The sequence below is a fragment of the Mustelus asterias genome, chromosome 15 (genome assembly GCF_964213995.1).
Source record: "Mustelus asterias chromosome 15, sMusAst1.hap1.1, whole genome shotgun sequence".
Lineage (NCBI taxonomy): Eukaryota > Metazoa > Chordata > Chondrichthyes > Carcharhiniformes > Triakidae > Mustelus > Mustelus asterias.
In genome coordinates, this window is record NC_135815.1 from 90,058,975 (window position 1) to 90,079,674 (window position 20,700).

Consider the following 20,700-nt stretch of genomic DNA (forward strand, 5'->3'; position numbering starts at 1 on the left):
AATTCTTCCTCAGTGTACCTGAACAGGCACCGGAGTGTGGCGACTTGGGGATTTTCACAGTAACCTCATTGCAGTGTTAATGTTAGCCGACTTGGTGACACTAATAAATAAACTTTAAAAACACTAGGCCATCGCCTGTGGCAGCGATTGCTGAAATGATCATCGAATCATTACAGTGCAGAAGGAGGCCATTTGGCCCATCAAATCTGCACCGACCACAATCTCACCCAGGCCCTATCCCCATAACCCATGTATTTTTATCCTAGCTAGTCCCCCTGACACTAAGGGACAATTTAGCATGGCCTATCCACTTAAGCCGCACATCTTTGGACTGATCTACTAGTTAACCATTTTAATTTCAGGATATTTCTCCTGATGGTGATTAAATGTTGTGTAAGTGGGGAAGAGGATGGTGAGAATGGGGTAAGGCAGCCTTGCCGTGATGGCTCCTGCTGTTCTCAGGCGGGGGGGCCGGGCCTAGGCTCTGGTTGCCATGGTAACGGTGCAAGCCGCCGGCGGTGGCGGCGGACATGGCGGCGAGCGAGTCGGCCTTCCTGGAGAAAGTGGGTGACCTGCAGCGGCAGCTGCACTGCAGGTAAGAGCTTCACGCCTTCTCCCTCCCTCTCGGATCGTCACCGAGTCGCCTCAGCCGTGCGGAAGGCCTGACTCTGCCCGATCAGTAGGCCTCGCGTGAAGCCTCGGACTCGAGTGGGGCGTTAGTCCCGCCTTCACTGCCCCGGCTCTCTTTGACACCCGTCTAAGGCTTTGGAGCCACTTACACCGTTTGTTCCGAGCTGTCAGCAGAGGTCAGAAACCTATCGACACAGTGGGAACTTATGTTTATCCTTCAAAATTAATTGCAATCAAATGCGGATCACTTATAGAGAGAAAACTTGCACTTCTCTAGCAACTTTCCCTACCTTACGACTTTATTTTGATTTGAATTTGATTTATTATTGTCACATTTATTAGCATAGAGTGAAAAGTATTGTTTCTTGCGCGCTATACAGACAAAGCATACCGTACATATCGTTTGAGGGGTGGCACAGTGGTTAGCGCTGCTGCCTCACAGCGCCAGGGACCTGGGTTCAATTCCCGACTTGGGTCACTGTGTAGAGTTTGCACGTTCTCCCTGCATCTGTGTTGGTTTCCTCCTGGTGCTCCGGCTTCCTCCCACAGTCCAAGGATGTGTGGGTTAGGTTGCTTGGGCATGTTAAATTAACCCTTAGTGTCCAGGGAAATGGATAGGTTAGAGGGATTAGCAGGGTAACTAAGCGGGGATAGGGCCTGGGTGGGATTGTTGTTGGTGCAGACTCGGTGGGCCGAATGGCGTCCTGCACTGTAGGGTTTCTATGATTCATAAAAAAGGAAAGGAGAGGGTGCAGAATGCAGTGTTACAGTCATAGCTAGGGTGTGGAGAAAGATCAATTTAATGCGAGGTAGGCCCATTCAAAAGTTTGATGGCAGCAGGGATGAAGTTGTTCTTGAGTCAGTTGGTACGTGACAGACTTTTGTTAATTTTTCCCGACGGAAGAAGTGGAAGAGAGTATGTCCCAGGTGCGTGGGGTCCTTAGCTATGCTGGCTGCTTTTCTTTATCGTGCCCTTTTCAGTGCTGTTACTGAAGTAAAGAAGAAAAAGCAGTAGTAACATCAGAAACTCAGCAGATCTGGCAGCATCAGTGGAGAGAGAAATAGTTGACACTTTGGACGGGAATCGTAACGGGCGGGACAGAGACCATGCAAAGGTCCGTTGACCTCCGGCAGGATTTTCCAGTCTTGGGCCGAGCGCGGCCGCAAATCCTGCCCTTTGAATCCTCATGAATCCTTTAAAACTGAAGGGAGGCAGAAATGTGATGGGTTTTACATTTTCAGCAAGTTTGTTGAAAAAGATGGGACAGTCAGTTGCAGCAAAATTGTCAGGTGGGGGGGAGATTAAATTAAAAATGTCATGGAACAAATGGTAAAGAAAGTAGGAATTTTGATTTGATATCTTATTGTCACATGTATTAGTATACAGTGAAAAGTATTGTTTCTTGTGCGCTACACAGACAAAGCATACCGTTCATAGAGAAGGAAAGGAGAGAGTGCAGAATGTAGTGTCACAGTCATAACTAGGGCGTAGAGAAAGATCAACTTAATACGAGGTAGGTCCATTCAAAAGTCTGATGGTAGCAGGGAAATAGTAAAGGAACAAAGCATTGGTCCAGAGTAGATGTTAATACCAGAAGTAAGGTCAGTGCTGTCTGAAAGCAAAACACGAGAACAAGATACAGACTGATACTAAGGGAAAATACAAAACGGAGGACAGAGTTCACATCTGAAATTATTGAACTCAAATGTTGAGTCCCAAAGACTGCAAAGTGCCCAATTGGGGCAGCACAATGTCACAGTGGTTAGCACCATCGATGACCAGACTTGATGACCTGGGATCAATTCCCGGCTTAGGTCACTGTGTCTGCACGTTCTCCCTGTGCCTGTGTGGGTTTCCTCCGGGTGCTGCGGTTTCCTTCCACAGTCCAAAGGACTTGCTGGTTAGGTGCATTGGCCATGCTAAATTCTCCTCAGTGTACCCGAACAGGTGCCGGAGTATGGCGACTAGGAGATTTTCACTAACTTCATTGCAGTGTTGAATGTAAGCCTACTTGTGACACTAATAAAAAATAAATAAATTGGAAGATGAAGAGTTGTTCTTTGAGCTTACTTCACTGCACACTGCAGCACGTTGAGAACAGAAATGTGAGCGGGAGAGTAAGATGGTGAATTGAAATGGCAAGTGACCAGAATGTTGGGGTCATGTTTGTAAACGCAATGAGGTGTTCTGCAAAGTTTTCATCAAGTCTGCGTTCAGCCTCCCCAATGTAGAGGAGACTACGTTGTGAGCAGCAAACAGACCAAGTTGAAAGGAGTACAAGTAAATCATTGCCTCACCTGGAAGAAGTGTTTGAGGCCTTGAACATGAGGAATTAAAGGGACAGGTGTTACACCTGTATTTGCATGGGAAAGGGAATGGTGTAATTTGCACACAGTAAGCTCCCACAAACAGCAATGTAATTGCTCATTCACCAGTTTAGGGAAAACACAATTCATTTGTTTACAGGTTAAAACTAAATAGAGGCTTGCAACCTCGTTACTGCACTCAGCTCCTGAGATGACTGAGTACAGAAGCCTGCGCTTACCATGGTGATCCCTTACTCTGCAGATTGACCCTTAAAGGGACAATCACCACATTTCTCCCCCTCTAAGTCCTTTTATACAAATACTCAATTTATACAGTCCAAGATAATTAAACATTTAGTACATGAATTTAGTCAATTATAAATTAAATCTTTCAGGGATTTCTGAATCCTTGTGGAGCGGTGTAACTCCTTTGTCTGGGGCGCTTCCACAGGGTGCTGTCAGCCAAAACCACAGTGACAGGTGCCTCTTCCGGCACAGGCAGTTCAGTTCTATGTGTTTCCATGGTGATGGCAGTTGTGCCTGCCGAGACTGGTAACGTGTCCCAAAAATTCAACGCCATGACAATATCCTGTGATACTGAAGCAACTGTAACACATTCTTGTAAAAGTAGGCAGCTAAGTGCATTTGCATTCGCTGAATGTTCCATGTCGGTGCTTGATTGTATATTCATAGGTGGACAGATTTAATGCCCAACGTTGAATTCTTGCCAATGCGATTGGTGGAATAGCCTTGTCTTCTTTAAAAAAGACTCGAGCAGTTTGTGGTCTGAAACAAAGGTAAAGTGCTCCCCATACAAGTACTGGTGAAATTTCTTAGCACCAAAGCTATTGATAACCCTTCTTTTTTGGCCTCTGAGAGAATTCTTGAGACATAACCTATTTCAGATGTGTTGTCCATCTCATAGAACAACACTACATCATGCCATATGGCGAGGCGTCACAGGTCAATACCAGTCTCTTAGAAGGGTTGAAATGTACTAACAAGTTTGAAGGGTGCAGCACTTGTGTTACTTTGTTGAAAGCTTCTATCTGGGGAGTCTTCCAAGGTCAACTTTCGTGTTTCTTTAGCAGAATATGCAAGGGAGTCAATAACGTTGACAAGTTTGGTAAAAAAAAACGCTCATAGTAATTTACCACTCCCAAAAATGATTTGAGCTCAGATGTGTTTTTGAGGGCTGGTATCAACTTTATGGCCTTGACCTTGTCTTCCATGGGGTGTAATCCTTGTGCATCCACACAGTAGGTTACCTCAGCGGCTTGTAAAGCACATTTCTCCTTCTTGAGGTGAACTTCAGCCTCTTGAAATCACCTCACCACCTCCTCTAAATTTGCTAGATGCGTGGCTTCTGTTGACTCAGCTATGAGAACATCATCAAGTTATACCGCAATTTGTGGCAGTCCCTGCAGCGGACTCTCCATTGTCTTCTGGAAAATTGCACATGCTGGAGACATGCCAAAAGGCAGGCGCATGTATTGGAACAACCCGATTTCAGTACAGGAAGTATGAGTGCTGTCCATTCTGAGAGCTGAACTGGCTGGATAATGCAGTTCTTCCAATTGCTTTAATTCAGTATTTACTTCCTCTCGTAAAGCAAATGGCACTGATCTCACCCTAAAGAGTCGAGGGGTCACCTCTGGGTCCACTTAGATCTTCGCTTGCAGGCCTTTTATTTTGCTGAATTTATCCTTGAAGACGCACTCATATTTCTTCATCAGTTCAAGCAGTCCTCCTTCCCGCACTTGGAAAATCTCGGTTCAATTTAAATGATTTCCTTAAGCCAGTCATGGCCACAAAGGTTTGGTCCTTGCCTGTCTTTATGATAACTGGGAGTTGGGGCAGACTGTTTTCCATAGCTTACAGGTACCATTGCAGTGTCCACTATTTTTATTGCTTCTCCAATATAAGTTGTTCACTTGGCTGCAGTACTCTTCAAATTCAATGGTTAAACTCTTCCTCTCAAGTACCGATATATATACGCTCACCTATCACAGTAACTGATGTCACTGTATTAACTTCTATCTTAAGAGGCTTCCCATATACCTGGAGCATTACAGTAATAGGAGCTATCTTGCCTGCTTTTATATTATACAGTGAGTGAATATTTAAATCAATGGTGCTAGACTCTTCTGCATTGATGCATTATTTAATCGGCTACTCAGTAGACTTGACTTAGCTCTGCATCTATGCTGTAAGTGGCGTCTCCTATGACAGAAAAAACATTTAGCCTCCTTATTCCTGCAGGATTCAAGGGAGTGGTTACCTCCACATCAGTAACATTCCACTTTGCTGATTGATTGCCTCTTCTAAATCTTCTTGCTGAGCTCAGTTCCCACCTTGCGGCGACTTCTTCAGTTTTGGTACCACTGCTGACTGCAGGTTCATGCCTTAAGTGGTGAGCGGCACCATGTTGCATGCTCTCTAACTCTTAAGCACTTTTTTCAGCGCTTTCCATTGATAGCGCGATCTCCATTGCTTGTTTGAAATTTGTATCGACCTCTGCAAGTAATCTTTGTCGAATCAGCTGGTTGTTCCCCCTGCAGACTAATCTGTCCTGTAACATATCATTCAATGTGGGTCCAAAATTGCAATACTCCGATATCTGTTTCAATTTAGTGATTGTTTCACCTGAGGCTCTCCCCCTTGAATTAAACATGAATCGCTGGAGTAATATTGATAGTTTAGGCTGGAACTGTGACTTCACCAATTCCACAAGCTCACTGAATGATTTGGAGTTGGGGGCGTGCTAGGGGCTGGAAGACTGCAAATCAGATTATAAATTTGGGTTCCACACGTACTCAGGATAATTGTCTTGCACTTCGCCGCTTCCCCTGTTTGTTTGGAAGAAATACCCAAGGCACTCTATGTATTGTGTCGAGTCCTCTGCGGAGGAGTCAAATTGATCTATCCATGCAAAGAGGGGCCTCTTGGTAGATACTCTTTCCTTTTCTCAACTTCAATGTAAACTGGATACTTACATAGAAACATAGAGAACCTACAGCACAAAACAGGCCCTTCGGCCCCACAAGTTGTGCCGAACATATCCCTACCTTTTAGGCCTACCTATAACCTCCATCCTATTAAGTCCCATGTACTCATCCAGGAGTCTCTTAAAAGACCCTATTGAGTTTGCCTCCACCACCACTGACGGCAGCCGATTCCACTCGCCCACCACCCTCTGTGTGAAAATTTTCCCCCTAACATTTCCCCTGTACCTACCCCCCAACACCTTAAACCTGTGTCCTCTCGTAGCAGCCATTTGCACCCTGGGAAAAAGCCTCTGAGAGTCCACCCGATCTATGCCTCTCAACATCTTATATACCTCTATTAGGTCTCCTCTCATCCTACGTCTCTCCAAGGAGAAATGACCGAGCTCCCTCAGCCTATCCTCATAAGGCATGCCAATCAATACAGGCAACATCCTTGTCATAGAATCATAGAAACCCTACAGTGCAGAAGGAGGCCATTCGGCCCATCGAGTCTGCACCGACCACAATCCCACCCAGGCCCTACCCGCTAATCCCTTTTTTTTTTTACCCGCTAATTTACCTGCTAATCCCTCTAACCTACGCATCCCAGGACTCTAAGGGGCAATTTTTAACCTGGCCAATCAACCTAACCCGCACATCTTTGGACTGTGGGAGGAAACCGGAGCACCCGGAGGAAACCCACGCAGACACGAGGAGAATGTGCAAACTCCACCCAGACAGTGACCCGAGCCGGGAATCGAACCCGGGACCCTGGAGCTGTGAAGCAGCAGTGCTAACCACTGTGCTACCGTGCCGCCACCACCACTGACCGGATGCTACCGGGAGAGCCTCTTGTAAATCTCCTCTGCACCCTTTCAATCTTTTCCACATCCTTCCTGTAATGAGGCGACCAGAACTGAGCACAGTACTCCAAGTGGGGTCTGACGAGGGTCTTATATAGCTGCATCATTATCCCCGGACTCCTAAACTCAATCCCTCGATTGATAAAGGCCAGCACACCATACTCCTTCTTAACCACCACCTCCACCTGCGGGGCCGATTTTAGAGTCCTATGGACCCAGACCCCAAGGTCCTTCTGATCCTCTACAGTACTAAGAGTCTTTCCCTTTATATTGTACTCCTTCATCCCATTTGACCTGCCAAAATGGACCACTGCGCATTTATCTGGGTTGAAGTCCATCTGCCACTTCTCCGCCCACTCTTGCATCCTATCTATGTCCCTCTGTAACTTTTGACATCCCTCCAGACTATCCACAACCCCACCAACCTTTGTGTCGTCGGCAAACTTACCAACCCATCCCTCCACTTCCTCATGCAGGTCATTTATGAAAATGACAAACAGCAAGGGTCCCAGAACAGATCCCTGGGACACACCACTGGTGACCGACCTCCAATTAGCAAAAGACCCATCTATACCCACTCTCTGCCTCCTTTGGGCAAGCCAGTTCTGGATCCACAGGGCAGCAGCCCCTTGGATCCCATGCCCTCTCACTTTTTCTAGAAGCCTTGCATGGGGGACCTTGTCGAACAGTCCGAGGATTTTTTTGTTCTGTTTGTCCCCATATGTAAAGATGCTCGTTCACCAGTTCAGGGAAAACACAAGTTGTTTATTTCCAGGTTAAAAGTGTACAGAGGCTTGCAGCGTCATGGCTGCAATCAGCTCCCGAGATGACTCTGAGTACAGAAGCCCACGCTTACCATGGTGATCACCCAATCTGCTCCCTGATGGGTTCCCTGGGTCAAGCGACCCTTACTGTACAGATTGATTCTTAAAGGGACAATCACCACAATAATAATGACCAGATCTGTTTTAGTGATGTTGGATGAGGAATAAACATTAACCAGGACACCCAGGAAACATAAGAGAAGGCCATTCAGTCCCTTGAACCCTTTCCATGGTTAGGTCATAACTGGCCTGTATAGCTCTATTTTCCATGCCTTGTTTCTCTTAATACCCTGATGTAACAAAAATCTATCAATCAGGCTTTTCAAATTTTAATTGAGAAGTCCCTTGCACTACTTCAAGAAGTGCTGTGGGAACTTTTACGTCCCAGTGCTATAGATGGGACCTTAGATTTCACTCAAAATGAATAAAACCTGACTGGTCTGATTATTAAACACCTTTTTCAACCATAATATTAAGAATTTTCTAAGCCCGACAACCCTCTGAGAACTCTGCAATCCCTTTGCCCAACCAATGCTGGTCATGTGTTCAGTTGTGTAGGCTCTAAACTCTGAAATTACCTCCCTAAACCTCTTTAACTTTCATGTCCTCTTTAAGAAGTTCCTACATCTTTGGTTCACTGTTTAGTCATCTGCCCTTCTATTTCCTCCTTTGGCATGGTGTTAGATATTATTTTGTTATTTTCCCGTGAAGTGAGGGGGAATGTTTTCTGATGGAAAAGAAGCTTTTTAATTGTAAGTTGCTGCAAAATTGATATTTTTATTAATTCACAGAGTGTGGAATTGCCTTTGAGGTTGACATTATTTGCTCATCTGAAATTGCCCGTCAGATAATGATGGTGAGTCTCCATGAACTGTTGCAGTGACTGTGGCGCACATACTCCATGGTGCTGTTACAGAGGAAGTCCCAGGAATTTGACCCAGCAACAGTGAAGCAATATATTTCCAAGTCAGGATGGCGTGTAACTTGGAGAGGAATTTGCTGGTGGTGAAATTCACACCGCCTATTGCCCTTGTCCTTCAAGGTGTTGGAGGTTGTGGTTTGGAAGATGATTTTGAAGGAGTCTCGCATGTTGCTATAAGGAGATGTTTGAACACAGAATGCTGGATTCAGTAGAAACATGAGGATTATTAAATGAAGAGTATTTTAAATGTGTCACCCCTGAATAAAATTTTTAACTATGTTGCCAATATTCATGCTGCACTAGATCACTTGGATTCATCAGTGCAAATGTCCACTAGTATATCAATATCCGTCTTTTAAAGCTAAAAAGAAAGATGTTTTATCTAATTAAGAGAAATTCTGCCCACCGTGAGAATCATAGCGGGCGAAGGATGGATCATGGGAAAGGTCTGTTGATCTTGGGCGGGATTTTCCAGTTGTGGGGCGAGCGCTGCCGGAAAATCCCACCCCAATGCTTAATCCCTTCTACAAGTGCTGCAGACCTTTTTAGGTCAGAACTTCAGTCCTGGGAAAGTGCTGATCCTCCCTTTTTGACACTCCTTCCTGCCTTGAGTCCATTGGTCGCTGAGACCCCTTCTGGTTGAATGTTGATGCCACTCCCTTAAAAACTGTAGCTTCTATAAGAAATGGCACTTGCTGCTTCCCAAGGTTTTAATGTGAGTATCGTGGTTACCATCCCTGAGAGACATACTACTGTTCAAATCAGATTGGACAGCAAAAGAGCAATGTTTGAGCTGCAGCAAAATTGGGTCTTCACAGCCTGTTCTTAAGCACATTGGGACAAATAGGGGAAAAGAAGCATATCCATCAGTATAGTATGGTGATACATGGGCAGCATGGTGGCAAGCACTGCTGCCTCACAGCGCTTGGGACCCGGGTTCGATTCCCGGAGTAGGTCACTGTCTGTGTGGAGTTTGCACATTCTCCCCGTGTCTGCGTGGGTTTCCTCCAGGTGCTCCGGTTTCCTCCAACAGGCCAAAGATGTGTGGGTCGGGTGGATTGGCTATGCTAAAATTGCCCCTAAGTGTCAGGGGGGACTAGCTAGGGTAACTGCATGGGTTATGGGGATAAGGTCTGGGTGGGATTGTGGTCAGTGCAGACTCAATGGGCCAAATGGCCTCCTTCTGCACTGTAGGATTCTATGGTCACATGTAATCATAGTTTTGTGTGGCTTACATGGTTGCTTTCAGGAATCAAAAAAAAATTTCTTGAAATGGGCCACTGATTTTCTTTTTCTTTTTTGGAGTCCTCAGGAGTGAGCATTGCCATCAGATAGTACATGTTTAACAGGTAGAGTTGCTGCCCTTTTCCAATATTGTAAACTACATAGTAAAAATAGCAATATTAAATATGATTTAATGAATGAATTACTTTTGCCAATTTCACTCCAGGAGGTGTGGTTTACTTCATATTGTTTAAAAATAAATTACCTCCATGAGAACGAAAGCACAAAGCACTTTAATTCTGAAAGAAATTCTTTGCTGATTCGTTGGACAAATGCATGGCATGTTGCAGTGGTGAGCTCTGCAGGGTAGGGTAATGTCGTTTTGATTCTTGGTCAATGCTAAATTAGAGAATTTCAGTTCAAATGATAGCAAGGACATTGCAAATGGCCTGCTTGTTCCAGGATTAAGGAAGTGTTAACCAGTTTCTGACTCTTGACCACATTCTGGTGCCCACGGTGGACATTAGTTGAGTATAGCATTGGGTATGGATGAGATGGCTGATATTCACTGTCAAGATCCACACATGAACAGTGGCATCTTGAACCAGGTATCGGTGTTTTGCTGCTGTTGATGGAGTTGGATTCTACAATGGATTTGCCATCTTCAGGAAGAGAGAGTTAACTACTATTCAGGCTCTAATTACATAAAGTTTTAATGTAACATTTGCCTCTCTGCATTCTCTTATTGTTTGTTCACATGGAATGTTCCTACCCTGATAATCCATGTCCTTTCAAGTTTAAATGGAGACATGCAAGTTGCAGTTTTTTCAACTCCAGCATTTGGCGAAACAAGTGAAAGCATATAAAAAAAAGTCTTCAATTCAAATTTTAAACATGTTCAATATTTTGAAGGTAAGCTCAAGTATACAAATATGTTGGTATGATAGCAGGGAATTAAACCTGTAGCAGTTAAGCTAGCTAAATACATGTCATGGTTATTTTGTGATGATTCTTGGTGAATAAACATGGTTTACACCATTTTCTCCAACACTCACCTGAGGAAGGAGCAGCGCTCCGAAAGCTCGTGCTACCAAATAAACCTGTTGGACTTTAACCTGGTGTTGTGAGACTTCTTACTGTGCCTACCCAGGTCCAACGCCGGCATCTCCACATCATTTCTCCAACCTGGTAGAACTCTTGTCTTCGGGTCTGAAGATTAAAAGGGCTGAAAGCTCTATTCAAGGACATGTGCAGATAACTAAGGTGGACATTTCAGTGTGATACTTATGGAGTGCTGTGATGTAGCAGGAGCTGTTCTTTGACCTAGACATTAATTTGTAGAGTGAGTCTTTGGTGAATGGTGCACCTTTTTGTTAGTGGTAGGTGTCTTGGTGGATGACCAAGTTCACACGATCATGACTTTGAAAATGAAGCACTATTGAGTTGCAAGTGCAGCCATGTTGAGTTTTGCTTCACTGCAAGGAGAGGTCTGTCAAAAAAAAATCATCTTACTAGAGAGTCTGCAACTTAGACTTTGAATTAGCAAATTGTCACAAATCTACTTTAAAATGTACATATGTTTTAGAAATATTGTCTTGGCTGATTATTTAAAATATCGTTGTTATTACACATTGGAATTCCTTGCGCTGATTACTTAAGAGCATACAATGTACAATAATGAGAGATGATTTAACTCACTGATTAGTGTTAAAGTCTTCTCTTGGCACACTGATGCAAAATGCACATGTATCAAAACAGTAAGGCATGAATATCAGGTCTCTTTTTTTGATGAGTACTGTGAATAGTCTCTGATCCACTGTTGTTCCTAAAGCTATTGACTACAGTCACGGAGCACACTTGTACAAGTTATTAAGATACTGTCCATTCCTGCTACCCAAACATAATTGTGTCGTTTTAGCAATTGTGGAGTCACAGACTAATATGCCAATCAGTTTATAGCTTCATTGTGTAGTGACCTTCAGTTCAACTTAAAAATAATCAGTTGGAAACAGAATAGTAATTATTGTTGTGGAAGAGCATTCAGATTCACTTAGGCTTTGGAAATCCACCAACTAAAATGCAAATATCTCACCCTAAAGTCTGGACTAGAGTGTTGAAAGCCTTCTAGTTTCCAGCAGGATTCAGATGCATACTTGTGATCAAATAGACTTACAGGGATATCAACTACATGCCACTCCCATGGAAGATCAGCAGTGTGCTCAAATATTTTTTCCATCATTACTTAGCCCATAAACCTTGACCAGCAAGAAAGTTGAAAATTTGACAGAACGAATAGGATTATATTTTATCCTGAGCTTTTTGTTAAATAGCTGTTATTGCTGTCAGAATATCATTAAAGTGAAAGAAAATTTTCACTTTAAATTTAAAAAAATACAGTTTTGTATATGCAGATCATCGTGTCTATCTAGTATTGAGTTGTGTTTATCAGTTTGTCACACTAAATTCTGTCACATTTCAGAGAAAAAAGTAACTTAGAAGAAAGTTGGTCATTTCCCATTTATTCCTTAATTCTTGGAATTGCTGCCAAGATTTGCTTAAGCATTTAAGGAAAATTGCATTGCCTTTTGTGATCAGATCAGAAAGCCCAAAGTATGTTATGAAGCCCAACTAGACCCCAAAGGTTTTTCTATTTTGACATTAGTGTGAGCATGTGATGCTTCGCTCCAGGTCTGGTTCTATTGACACACTAGGAAGCTTTTATCAAAACAAACTTTAACTGTAACAAATGAATTAGTTTAACATTTACCAATTGAACTATACTTAAACATGACAAGAGACAATTCTTAACCGCTAACCTATCTCTGTTGGTTCCAATTGAAGCAATATTCCTCTTATAGACTTAAACTCCTCTTCAAAACCAGTTAGCAACACATAGGCTTACACGCTGGTACTTGATCTGCTAGGCTTAGAGCCTCCAGAATACCTCTGGAGAGAGAGAGACCTTTTTTCCCTTGCAGCCTCCAGAGAGAGAGAGAGACCAAGACACCTCTTGCATGTTTCAGAACCCGGCAATAACTGTCTGTAAGCTAAGCTTCTCCCCTTAAACACATGACTCTATCAGTCAAACTATTCAAAATCCTACTCTGAAACCCTGGAGGGAGTAATGTTGGACCTGGAGACCAGGGGAACTCTCTCCTCTTTAAATTGAATCATTTAACTCCACCTTAATAGACAGACTTTGTCAAAAGACAATGGTGCAGATTTTGCTGTACGCATAATAGTGAAGCTTTCAACGGCAAAACTGATAGAAATTTCTCATGTTCGTACATGTGCAGTTAAATGCAGCAAAGTGGAAGATTTTGTCAGCGATATCCTGCTTCTCCACAGGCTGTGCTGTTGTGGTCTTTGTCAATGGAATCAATGCAGAGATAATGATGGTGTGAACTTATTCTAATTCTAATAAGATAAACAGCAAAGTTAGAACTTATTCAGTGTAACAGGTTTCAATGGTGCAGAAAACAATAATTACTGCTGAAGAACCCTTCTTGCCCTGATAAATGAATTTTGCAAGTGTGCAATGCAATTCCATCGTAAGAAAATTACTGTTGCAGATCTTTATAAAATATTATTTAAAATAGCTTTTTTGTTTTGTCCTTCTATGTGTTTCCCTTGAGTCTGTGTCCCAAGCTTTGTTTCACCTCCTGCACAATAACTTAAATGTGCTCAAATATTGTTTCCATCATTACTTAGCACATAAACCTTGACCAGCAAGAAAGTTGAAAATTTGACAGAACAAATAGGATTATCGGTTTTCCCAGATTAACTACAGTTTTGTTAGGGCTCCTTGATGAAATGCTGCCTTGATGTCAAGGGCAGTCACTCTTACCTCGCCCCTGGCATTCAGCACTTTTGTCCATGCTTGAACCAAGGCTGTAGTGAGGTCAAGAGCTGAGTGACCCTGGTGGAACCCAAACTGAGCATCTGTGAGCAGGTTATTGCTGAGCAGGTGCTACTTGATAGCACTGTTGATGACCCCTTCCATCATTTACTGATGATTGAGAGTAGACTGGGTGGTATTTGGCTGGGTTGGATTTGTCCTGATTTTGGTGTATAGGACATACCTGGGCAATTTTCCACATTGCCAGGTAAATTCCCATGTTGTAGCTGTACTGGAACAGCTTGGCTAGGGGTGTGGCAAGTTCTGGAGCACATGTTTTAAGTACTATTGCCGGAATATTGTCAAAGCCCATGGTCTTTGCAGTATCCAGTGCCTTGAGCCATTTCTTGATATCATGTGGGGTGAATTGAATTGGCTGAAAACTGACATCTGTGATGCTGAGGACCTCTGAAGGAGGCCGAGATGGATTATCCACTCGGTGCGTCTGGCTGAAGATTGTTGCAAATGCCTTATCTTTTGCACTGTTGTGCTCCTCTATTATTGAGGAAGGGATATTTGTGGAACCTTCTCCTCCAGTGAATTGTCTAATTGTCCACCACCATTCACGACTGGATGTGATAGACTATAGAGTTTAAGTTTAAAATTTAAAGTTTATTTATTAGTTTAGATGTGATCCATTGGTTGTCAGATTGCTTAGCTCTGTTTATTACTTGCTGCTCATGCTACATGGCATGCAAGTAGTCCTGTTTTGTGGCTTCAGGTTGACACCTCATTTATTTTTAGGTAAGCCTGCTGTTGCTCCTGGTATGCCCTCCTGCCCACTACATTGAATCAGGGTTGATCCTCTAGCTTGGTGATGATGGTAGTGTGTAGGATATGCTGTGCTATGAGGTTACAGATTGTGGTTGAGTACAATTCTGCTGCTTCCGATGGTCCACAGCAACTCATGGATGTCCAGTATTGAGCTGCTAGATCGGTTCAAAGTTTATCCCATTTAGCACGGTCGTAGTGCCACACAACACAATGGCGGGTAGCCTCAATGTGAAGATGGGACTCCATCTTCACAAGGACTATTTCCGAAGTCACTCCTACCAATATTGCCATGGACAGATGCATCTGCGGCAGGCAGGCTGGTGAGGATAAGTTCAACTATGTTTTTCCCTCTTGTTGGTTCCTTCACCATCTGCTGCAGTCTCAGTGAAGGAGCTATGTCCTTTAGGACCTGGCCAGTTCAGTCTGTGGTGGTATTACCAGGCCACTCTTGGTGATGGACATTGAAGTTCCCCACCCAGAGTACACTCTGCTCCCTTGCCACCCTCAGTGCTTCCTCCAAGTGGTTTTCAACATGGAGAAATACGAATACATCAGCCGAGCAGGGACGGTGCATGGTAATCAGCAGGAGGTTTCCTTGCCCATGTTTGACCTGGTGCTATGAGACTTCATGGGATCCAGAGTTGATGTTCAGGACTCCCAGGGCAGCTCCCCCCCTCTACTGTATACCATTGTGCTTTCACCTCTGCTGAGTTTGTCCTGCCAGTGGCACAGGACATACAGACCCAGGAATGGTGATGGTGGTGTCTTGGACATTATCTGCAAGGTAAAATTCTGTGAGTATGACTACATCAGGCTGTTGCTTGACTAGTCTGTGAGACAGCTCTCCCAATTTTGGCACAACCCCCAGATGTTAGTAAGGAGAACTTTGCAGACTTGACAGGGTTGGGTTTGCCGTTGTGGTTTCTGGTGCCAAGGTCGATGCCGGGTGGTCTGTCAGGTTTCATTTCTTTTTGTTCAATTTGTAACGGTTGAATACAGCTGCCTAGATTGCTATACCATTTCACAGGGCATTTAGGAGTTGGCCACATTTAAGAGTCAATCAGCATTGTGAGCAATACTGTGGGTAATGTATCTTTTTTAAAGACAAGCCATTTAGAATTCAAATGTTTGAAAATAGTTCAAAATTTAGATCTAAATGTTTATTCACATGTTTTCCAATTAAGACTGGAATCAACTCCACCACTTATCAATACCCTCGAAATTTTCATCAGAGCAAGTGATAAATGTCTAATTCTGCTGGAGTTGTGACTGAATTTGAAAATAATATTGAGCCTCCTCCCTTTTTAGATATTAAACTGACTCCTAGACATAATGAATGAAGGCACCAACATTGCCTTGGAGGCACAAATTAGTGAGGGTTTCATGAGCATACTGTTTTGACACTTGCAACTGTCTGCTTGAGGGTATGTCGTGTATTTGTACAAAGCAATTTGCATTGCATATATAATTGGCAAAAGTGTGCCATAAGACAAAAAACCATTTAATTTGCTGCGGTGTATGCATGTCAACAGTAGACAATCAGGTTATTGTTAATGAAGATTCTTTGTGCAGGCTGAACAAAATGCTACTTGGATTTGATTTGATTTGATTTATTATTGTCACAGTGAGAAGTATTATTTCTTGTGCAAGATACAGACAAAGCGTACCATTCATAGAGAAGGAAAGGAGAGAGTGCAGAATGTAGTGTTACAGTCATAGCTAGGGTGCAGAGAAAGATCAACTTAATGCGTGATAGGTCCATTCAAAAGTCTGATGGCAGGAGGGAAGAAGCTGTTCTTGAGTCAGTTGGTGCGTGTCCTCAGACCTTCGTATCTTTTTCTCGACGGAAGAACATGGAAGAGAGTCTGTCCGGAGTGCGTGGGGTCTTCAATTATGCTGGCTGCTTTTCTGAGGCAGCAGAAAGTATAGCCAGTGTCGATGGGTGGGAGGCTGGTTTGAGTGATGGACTGGGCTCCGTTCACGACCCATTGTAGTTTCTTGCGGTCTTGGACAGAGCAGGGGCCATACCAAGCTGTGATACAACCAGAAAGAATGCTTTCATTGGTGCATCTGTAAAAGTTGGAGAGAGTCATAGTGGACATGCCAAATTTCCTTAGTCTTCTAAGAAAGTACAGGCATTGGTGGGCTTTCTTAACTATAGCGTCTGCATGGGGGGACCAGGACAGATTGTTGGTCATCTGGACACCTAAAAACTTGAAGCTGTTGACCATTTCTACTTCGTCCTCATTGATGTAGACAGGGGCATGCCCTCCATTACGCTTCCTGAAGTTGATGACTATCTCCTTTATTTTGTTGACATTGAGGGAGAGATTATTGTCGTCACACCAGTTCACCAGATTCTCTAACTCATTCCTGTACTCTGTCTCGTCATTGTTTGAGATCTGACTCACTACGGTGGTGTCGTCAGCAAACTCGAAAATCGAGTTGGAGGGGAATTTGGCCACACAGTCATAGGTGTATAACGAATATAGTAAGGGGCTGAAGACACAGCCTTGTGGGGCACCGGTGTTGAGGATGATTGTGGAGGAGGTGTTGCTGCTGATTCTTACTGATTGTGCTCTGTGGGTTAGGGAGTTTAGGATCCAGTCACAGAGGGAGGAGCCGAGCCCCAGGCCACAGAGTTTGGAGATGAGTTTCGCAGGAATAATGGTGTTGAAGGCTCAGCTGTAGTCGATAAATAGGAATCTGACATAGGTGTCTTTGTTATCTAGGTGTTCCAGGGTTGAATGCAGGGCCAGGGAGATGGTGTCTGCTATGAACCTGTTGCGGCAGTAGGTGAACTGTAGTGGATCCAGGCAATTTAGGAGGCCGGAATTGATTCGTGCCATGACTAACCTTTCGAAGCACTTCATGATGATGGATGTCAGCCACTGGACGATAGTCATTAAGGCATGCTGCCTGGCTTTTCTTTGGTACTGGGATGATGGTCATCATCTTGGAGCAGATAGGGACCTCAGATTGCTGTGTAGCCTCTTTAGTTACTTTCTGGATAATAGTCTGGACCTAGGAAAGCAATTAAGTTTCAGGCGAGGATGTAAAGTGAATATTGAGCCCTCAAGATACAATTTGGTCTCTGGAGAGAAAATGTTTAGGGATATGGTAACCAACTTTGACATTTTTTATTGCTTTTAGTGGGAATTATATTTTGTATATATCCCTATCAATACTAATGGGCCAGAAATGGTGGCCAGAATTATTTTGCAAAAAAAAAATCAATGGTACAATTAATTGCAGCATTTGAAGTGTCTACTTTTTGAGATCTTCAGTGATCAATATTTCAATGCATCATTGTGCCCATGTTGCTTATTTGGGCCAATGAAAAAAAGCATAACTTTTTTTATATTATCCATTTAATATACAGTTCAGGTTTCATATATATTCAGAAGATCCAAAATATTTAATTATATAGATACAAATTGTATCTGTAGAGATAAAACTGACCTTTACTTTGAGCAAAGAATATTTGAAATACAAATTACACGTGGGCTCTCCAGACCAGAAGAAGTCAGCTGTACCCCAGAAATCATTGTAACAGCTCAAGCTATCTATTGGAGTAGATGTATGATTACTTCATGGCATAGTCTATAAGTTGACAGTGGGAGAAGTGCTGCTCAAAATATATTATAGTTGCTTTAACTGCTGTCAACTATTTGTCACAACCAGAATTGCAAGTGCCATTTAATCTAATATTTGAGATATATATAAATGAGAAGGAACACAACTTAAGAAATAGGAGCAGGGGTAGGTCATTCAGCATTTTTGCTCACTCCACCATCAATCCTGCGTGATCTTCTACTTCCAAATTATCCCTCTATCACTTGATGTGTTTAATATGTAGAAATCTATCCATCTAGATCTTGAACATACTCAGCAACTGTGCCTTCTAAGGCAGAGAATTTGAAAGATTCGCCACCCTCCAAGTGAAGTTATTCCTTCTCATCTCAGCCCTAAACGGCCTGCTCCTTATTCTGTGTCCCCTGGTTCTAGACCGGCAATCTGAAAGAAAGGAAGCAATCAATAAAATGAGATCTTTGTTCTCTTGATTGTTCTATAGTGTGAAAATGGAATAGCTGGATCTTCAGCAGTCTAGGTTTTAAGCTTGAGAATTTTCTTTTTAAACCAACCTTCCATCTCCTTCTCCTCATTTTACACCTCCCTCTTTAGCCAGATTTTGGTCAGCTGAGTAGTTAAATTATCTGAAATTAGAGAAAATCAGAAAGCAAAAAGTGACCGTGCAATTTAAAATGTCCAAAGGAAATGTTTGGAAATGGAATAAATCTGTAGCCATTTAGACATCTTGTTTTAAGTTGTGCCTCGTTTGTAATGTGAATAAAATGATTGAGTTAATAAAGAGGGCAAGTTTCCTTATGCTGAAGCCCTCTGTATTTGTGCTGGTCAACATTTTGACCAACATTTTTTCAAGTTAGTGGAAGCACCAGCTGTAAAGTGGACAGATATAATTAAGTGAATTGGTAAACATATAGTCATGTTATATTTTATTGTCAGTTGTGCTCTCTTAATTATTTCCATGTACAACAGATGACCAGCATTGCTAGTCACATCAGTGAATGCCTGATTTCACTGGCATGAAATCCAGGCATGGATTTCAGCTCAGTTTTTCGTAATCAATTCATTTCTTATTCCATCAAAGTTTGACTTGTTTAAAGTTTAAAACCTTGATTTGTGACTCTTGTTGCTCTTTCTCAAGCCTGATACCAAATTTGCTACTGTTTGCAAGATTTTTCCTTATAGTCAATTAATTGACAAATTGTTATTTAGCATTAAATCTAATATGGCTAGTTCCCTTTTCTGTTATCAGCCTTGTTCTAGAAAACTGTCTTGAACATAATCAATAAATTTGTTGTTTTTACTGCTTGGAGTGTTCTTCTCCCAGTTTATGTGAAAATAATAATCTGTCATTATAACATATTGTTTTTGCTACAAAGCTTCTCTGATCTCACAACAATGTCATTACAATCAGAAGTTCTGTAGACAACTCTGACTGGTCTTATATCCTTTGCTGTTCCTTTAACTTAACCACTAGTGGGTCTGCTGCCCGATTAACCTTACTGAAAAACTTTTCACGCTGTAGTTGTTTCTGCCTCATGGGTCAGAGGGCTGGGTGTCCATCACTGGCTATTATGGACTGTATCCCCATTGAAGAAAGATTGTAAAAAGGGATAATTACCTTTGGTTATCACAACATGCAGTAAATCCAGGTGTCAGCATGCAAATCGTAATGGGCATGAGAACAGTAGAATGCAACAAGCAGTTGAAGCTTTTTGTATGTTGAAGACTTGGATTGTAAAGATCAGTGTTACCTCATGAGCATGCATATTTTTAAATAAATTATTAAAACCAAATACTATGCTTTCTCGGGGGTTGCAGCTGTCTCACCTTGACTTGCCTATCAGGTGATGACTATTAAGCTTTTGCAGAGTTCTGTGACCAAGTACTGAACGGTATCATTACAATTCAGACTGACAGAAAGTGGAACGTGGTGACCTGCAAGGATCAGTACTGGCAATGTTGTTCACCATATTCAGAAATTGAAGTATGACGGTGAAGTTCTCAGTTAATAACAAATTGGGGTGTATGGCTAAAAATGTGTAAGAGTGCACAAAATAAAGGAATATATGAACAGAATTGTAGAATGGACATAAAAATGAAAAATGAAATTCAATGCCTATAGCGAAATGTGAGGTGGTTCATTTCGGTAGGAGGAATTATGAGGCTATTTATACATTGGAGGGTAAAAAGTTAAATGTAGCAGAGAAGTAAAAATGCAGAATCTATCAAAACCTGGCAATGCCAATTGATAAAACCATAGGAAGTGCAAAGTACGGGATTCATTTCTAGAATAGAACAGAGAGGTATTCTTAATTTTTATAGAACATTGGTAAGGCCACACATGGCATCTGGAACAGTATGCAGTTCCGGTCTCCATTTAATTTAAGTGGTACTTCAAATGATTTTGATACCTGAAGACTAGGGAGGATAAAACAATCAAGCAAGGTTCCTGCTTGATATCTAATGGATCCTGCTGAAAGTTTGTATGTTAAATGATGTGGTTGTATCAATTCTAATTAACACTGTATTGCGCTAAGTGATACGTTTTATTTCAAAATTGTCTTAATAAGGTACGAAAAAAAGGGTCTGTCATTTTATCGGTAGTTGTAACATTTTTGAGGTTTCACATTTTATTTTCCCGGGGACATTATCATTAGTTAGTTATTCTCAAAGTGAAACA

The 20,700-nt window shown here is 42.4% G+C and overlaps 1 protein-coding gene across 1 annotated transcript in view; it reads left to right on the top strand.

Moving 5' to 3' along the window:
• The first annotated feature begins 399 nt into the window (after nucleotides 1-399).
• kiz (kizuna centrosomal protein) overlaps nucleotides 400-20,700 on the top strand; it is a 141,452-nt gene continuing 121,151 nt past the window's right edge. The window contains exon 1 of the mRNA XM_078230606.1: nucleotides 400-595. Coding sequence (XP_078086732.1) covers nucleotides 531-595 — 65 coding nt within the window. The 5' untranslated portion in view covers nucleotides 400-530. The remainder of the gene's footprint in view (nucleotides 596-20,700) is intronic.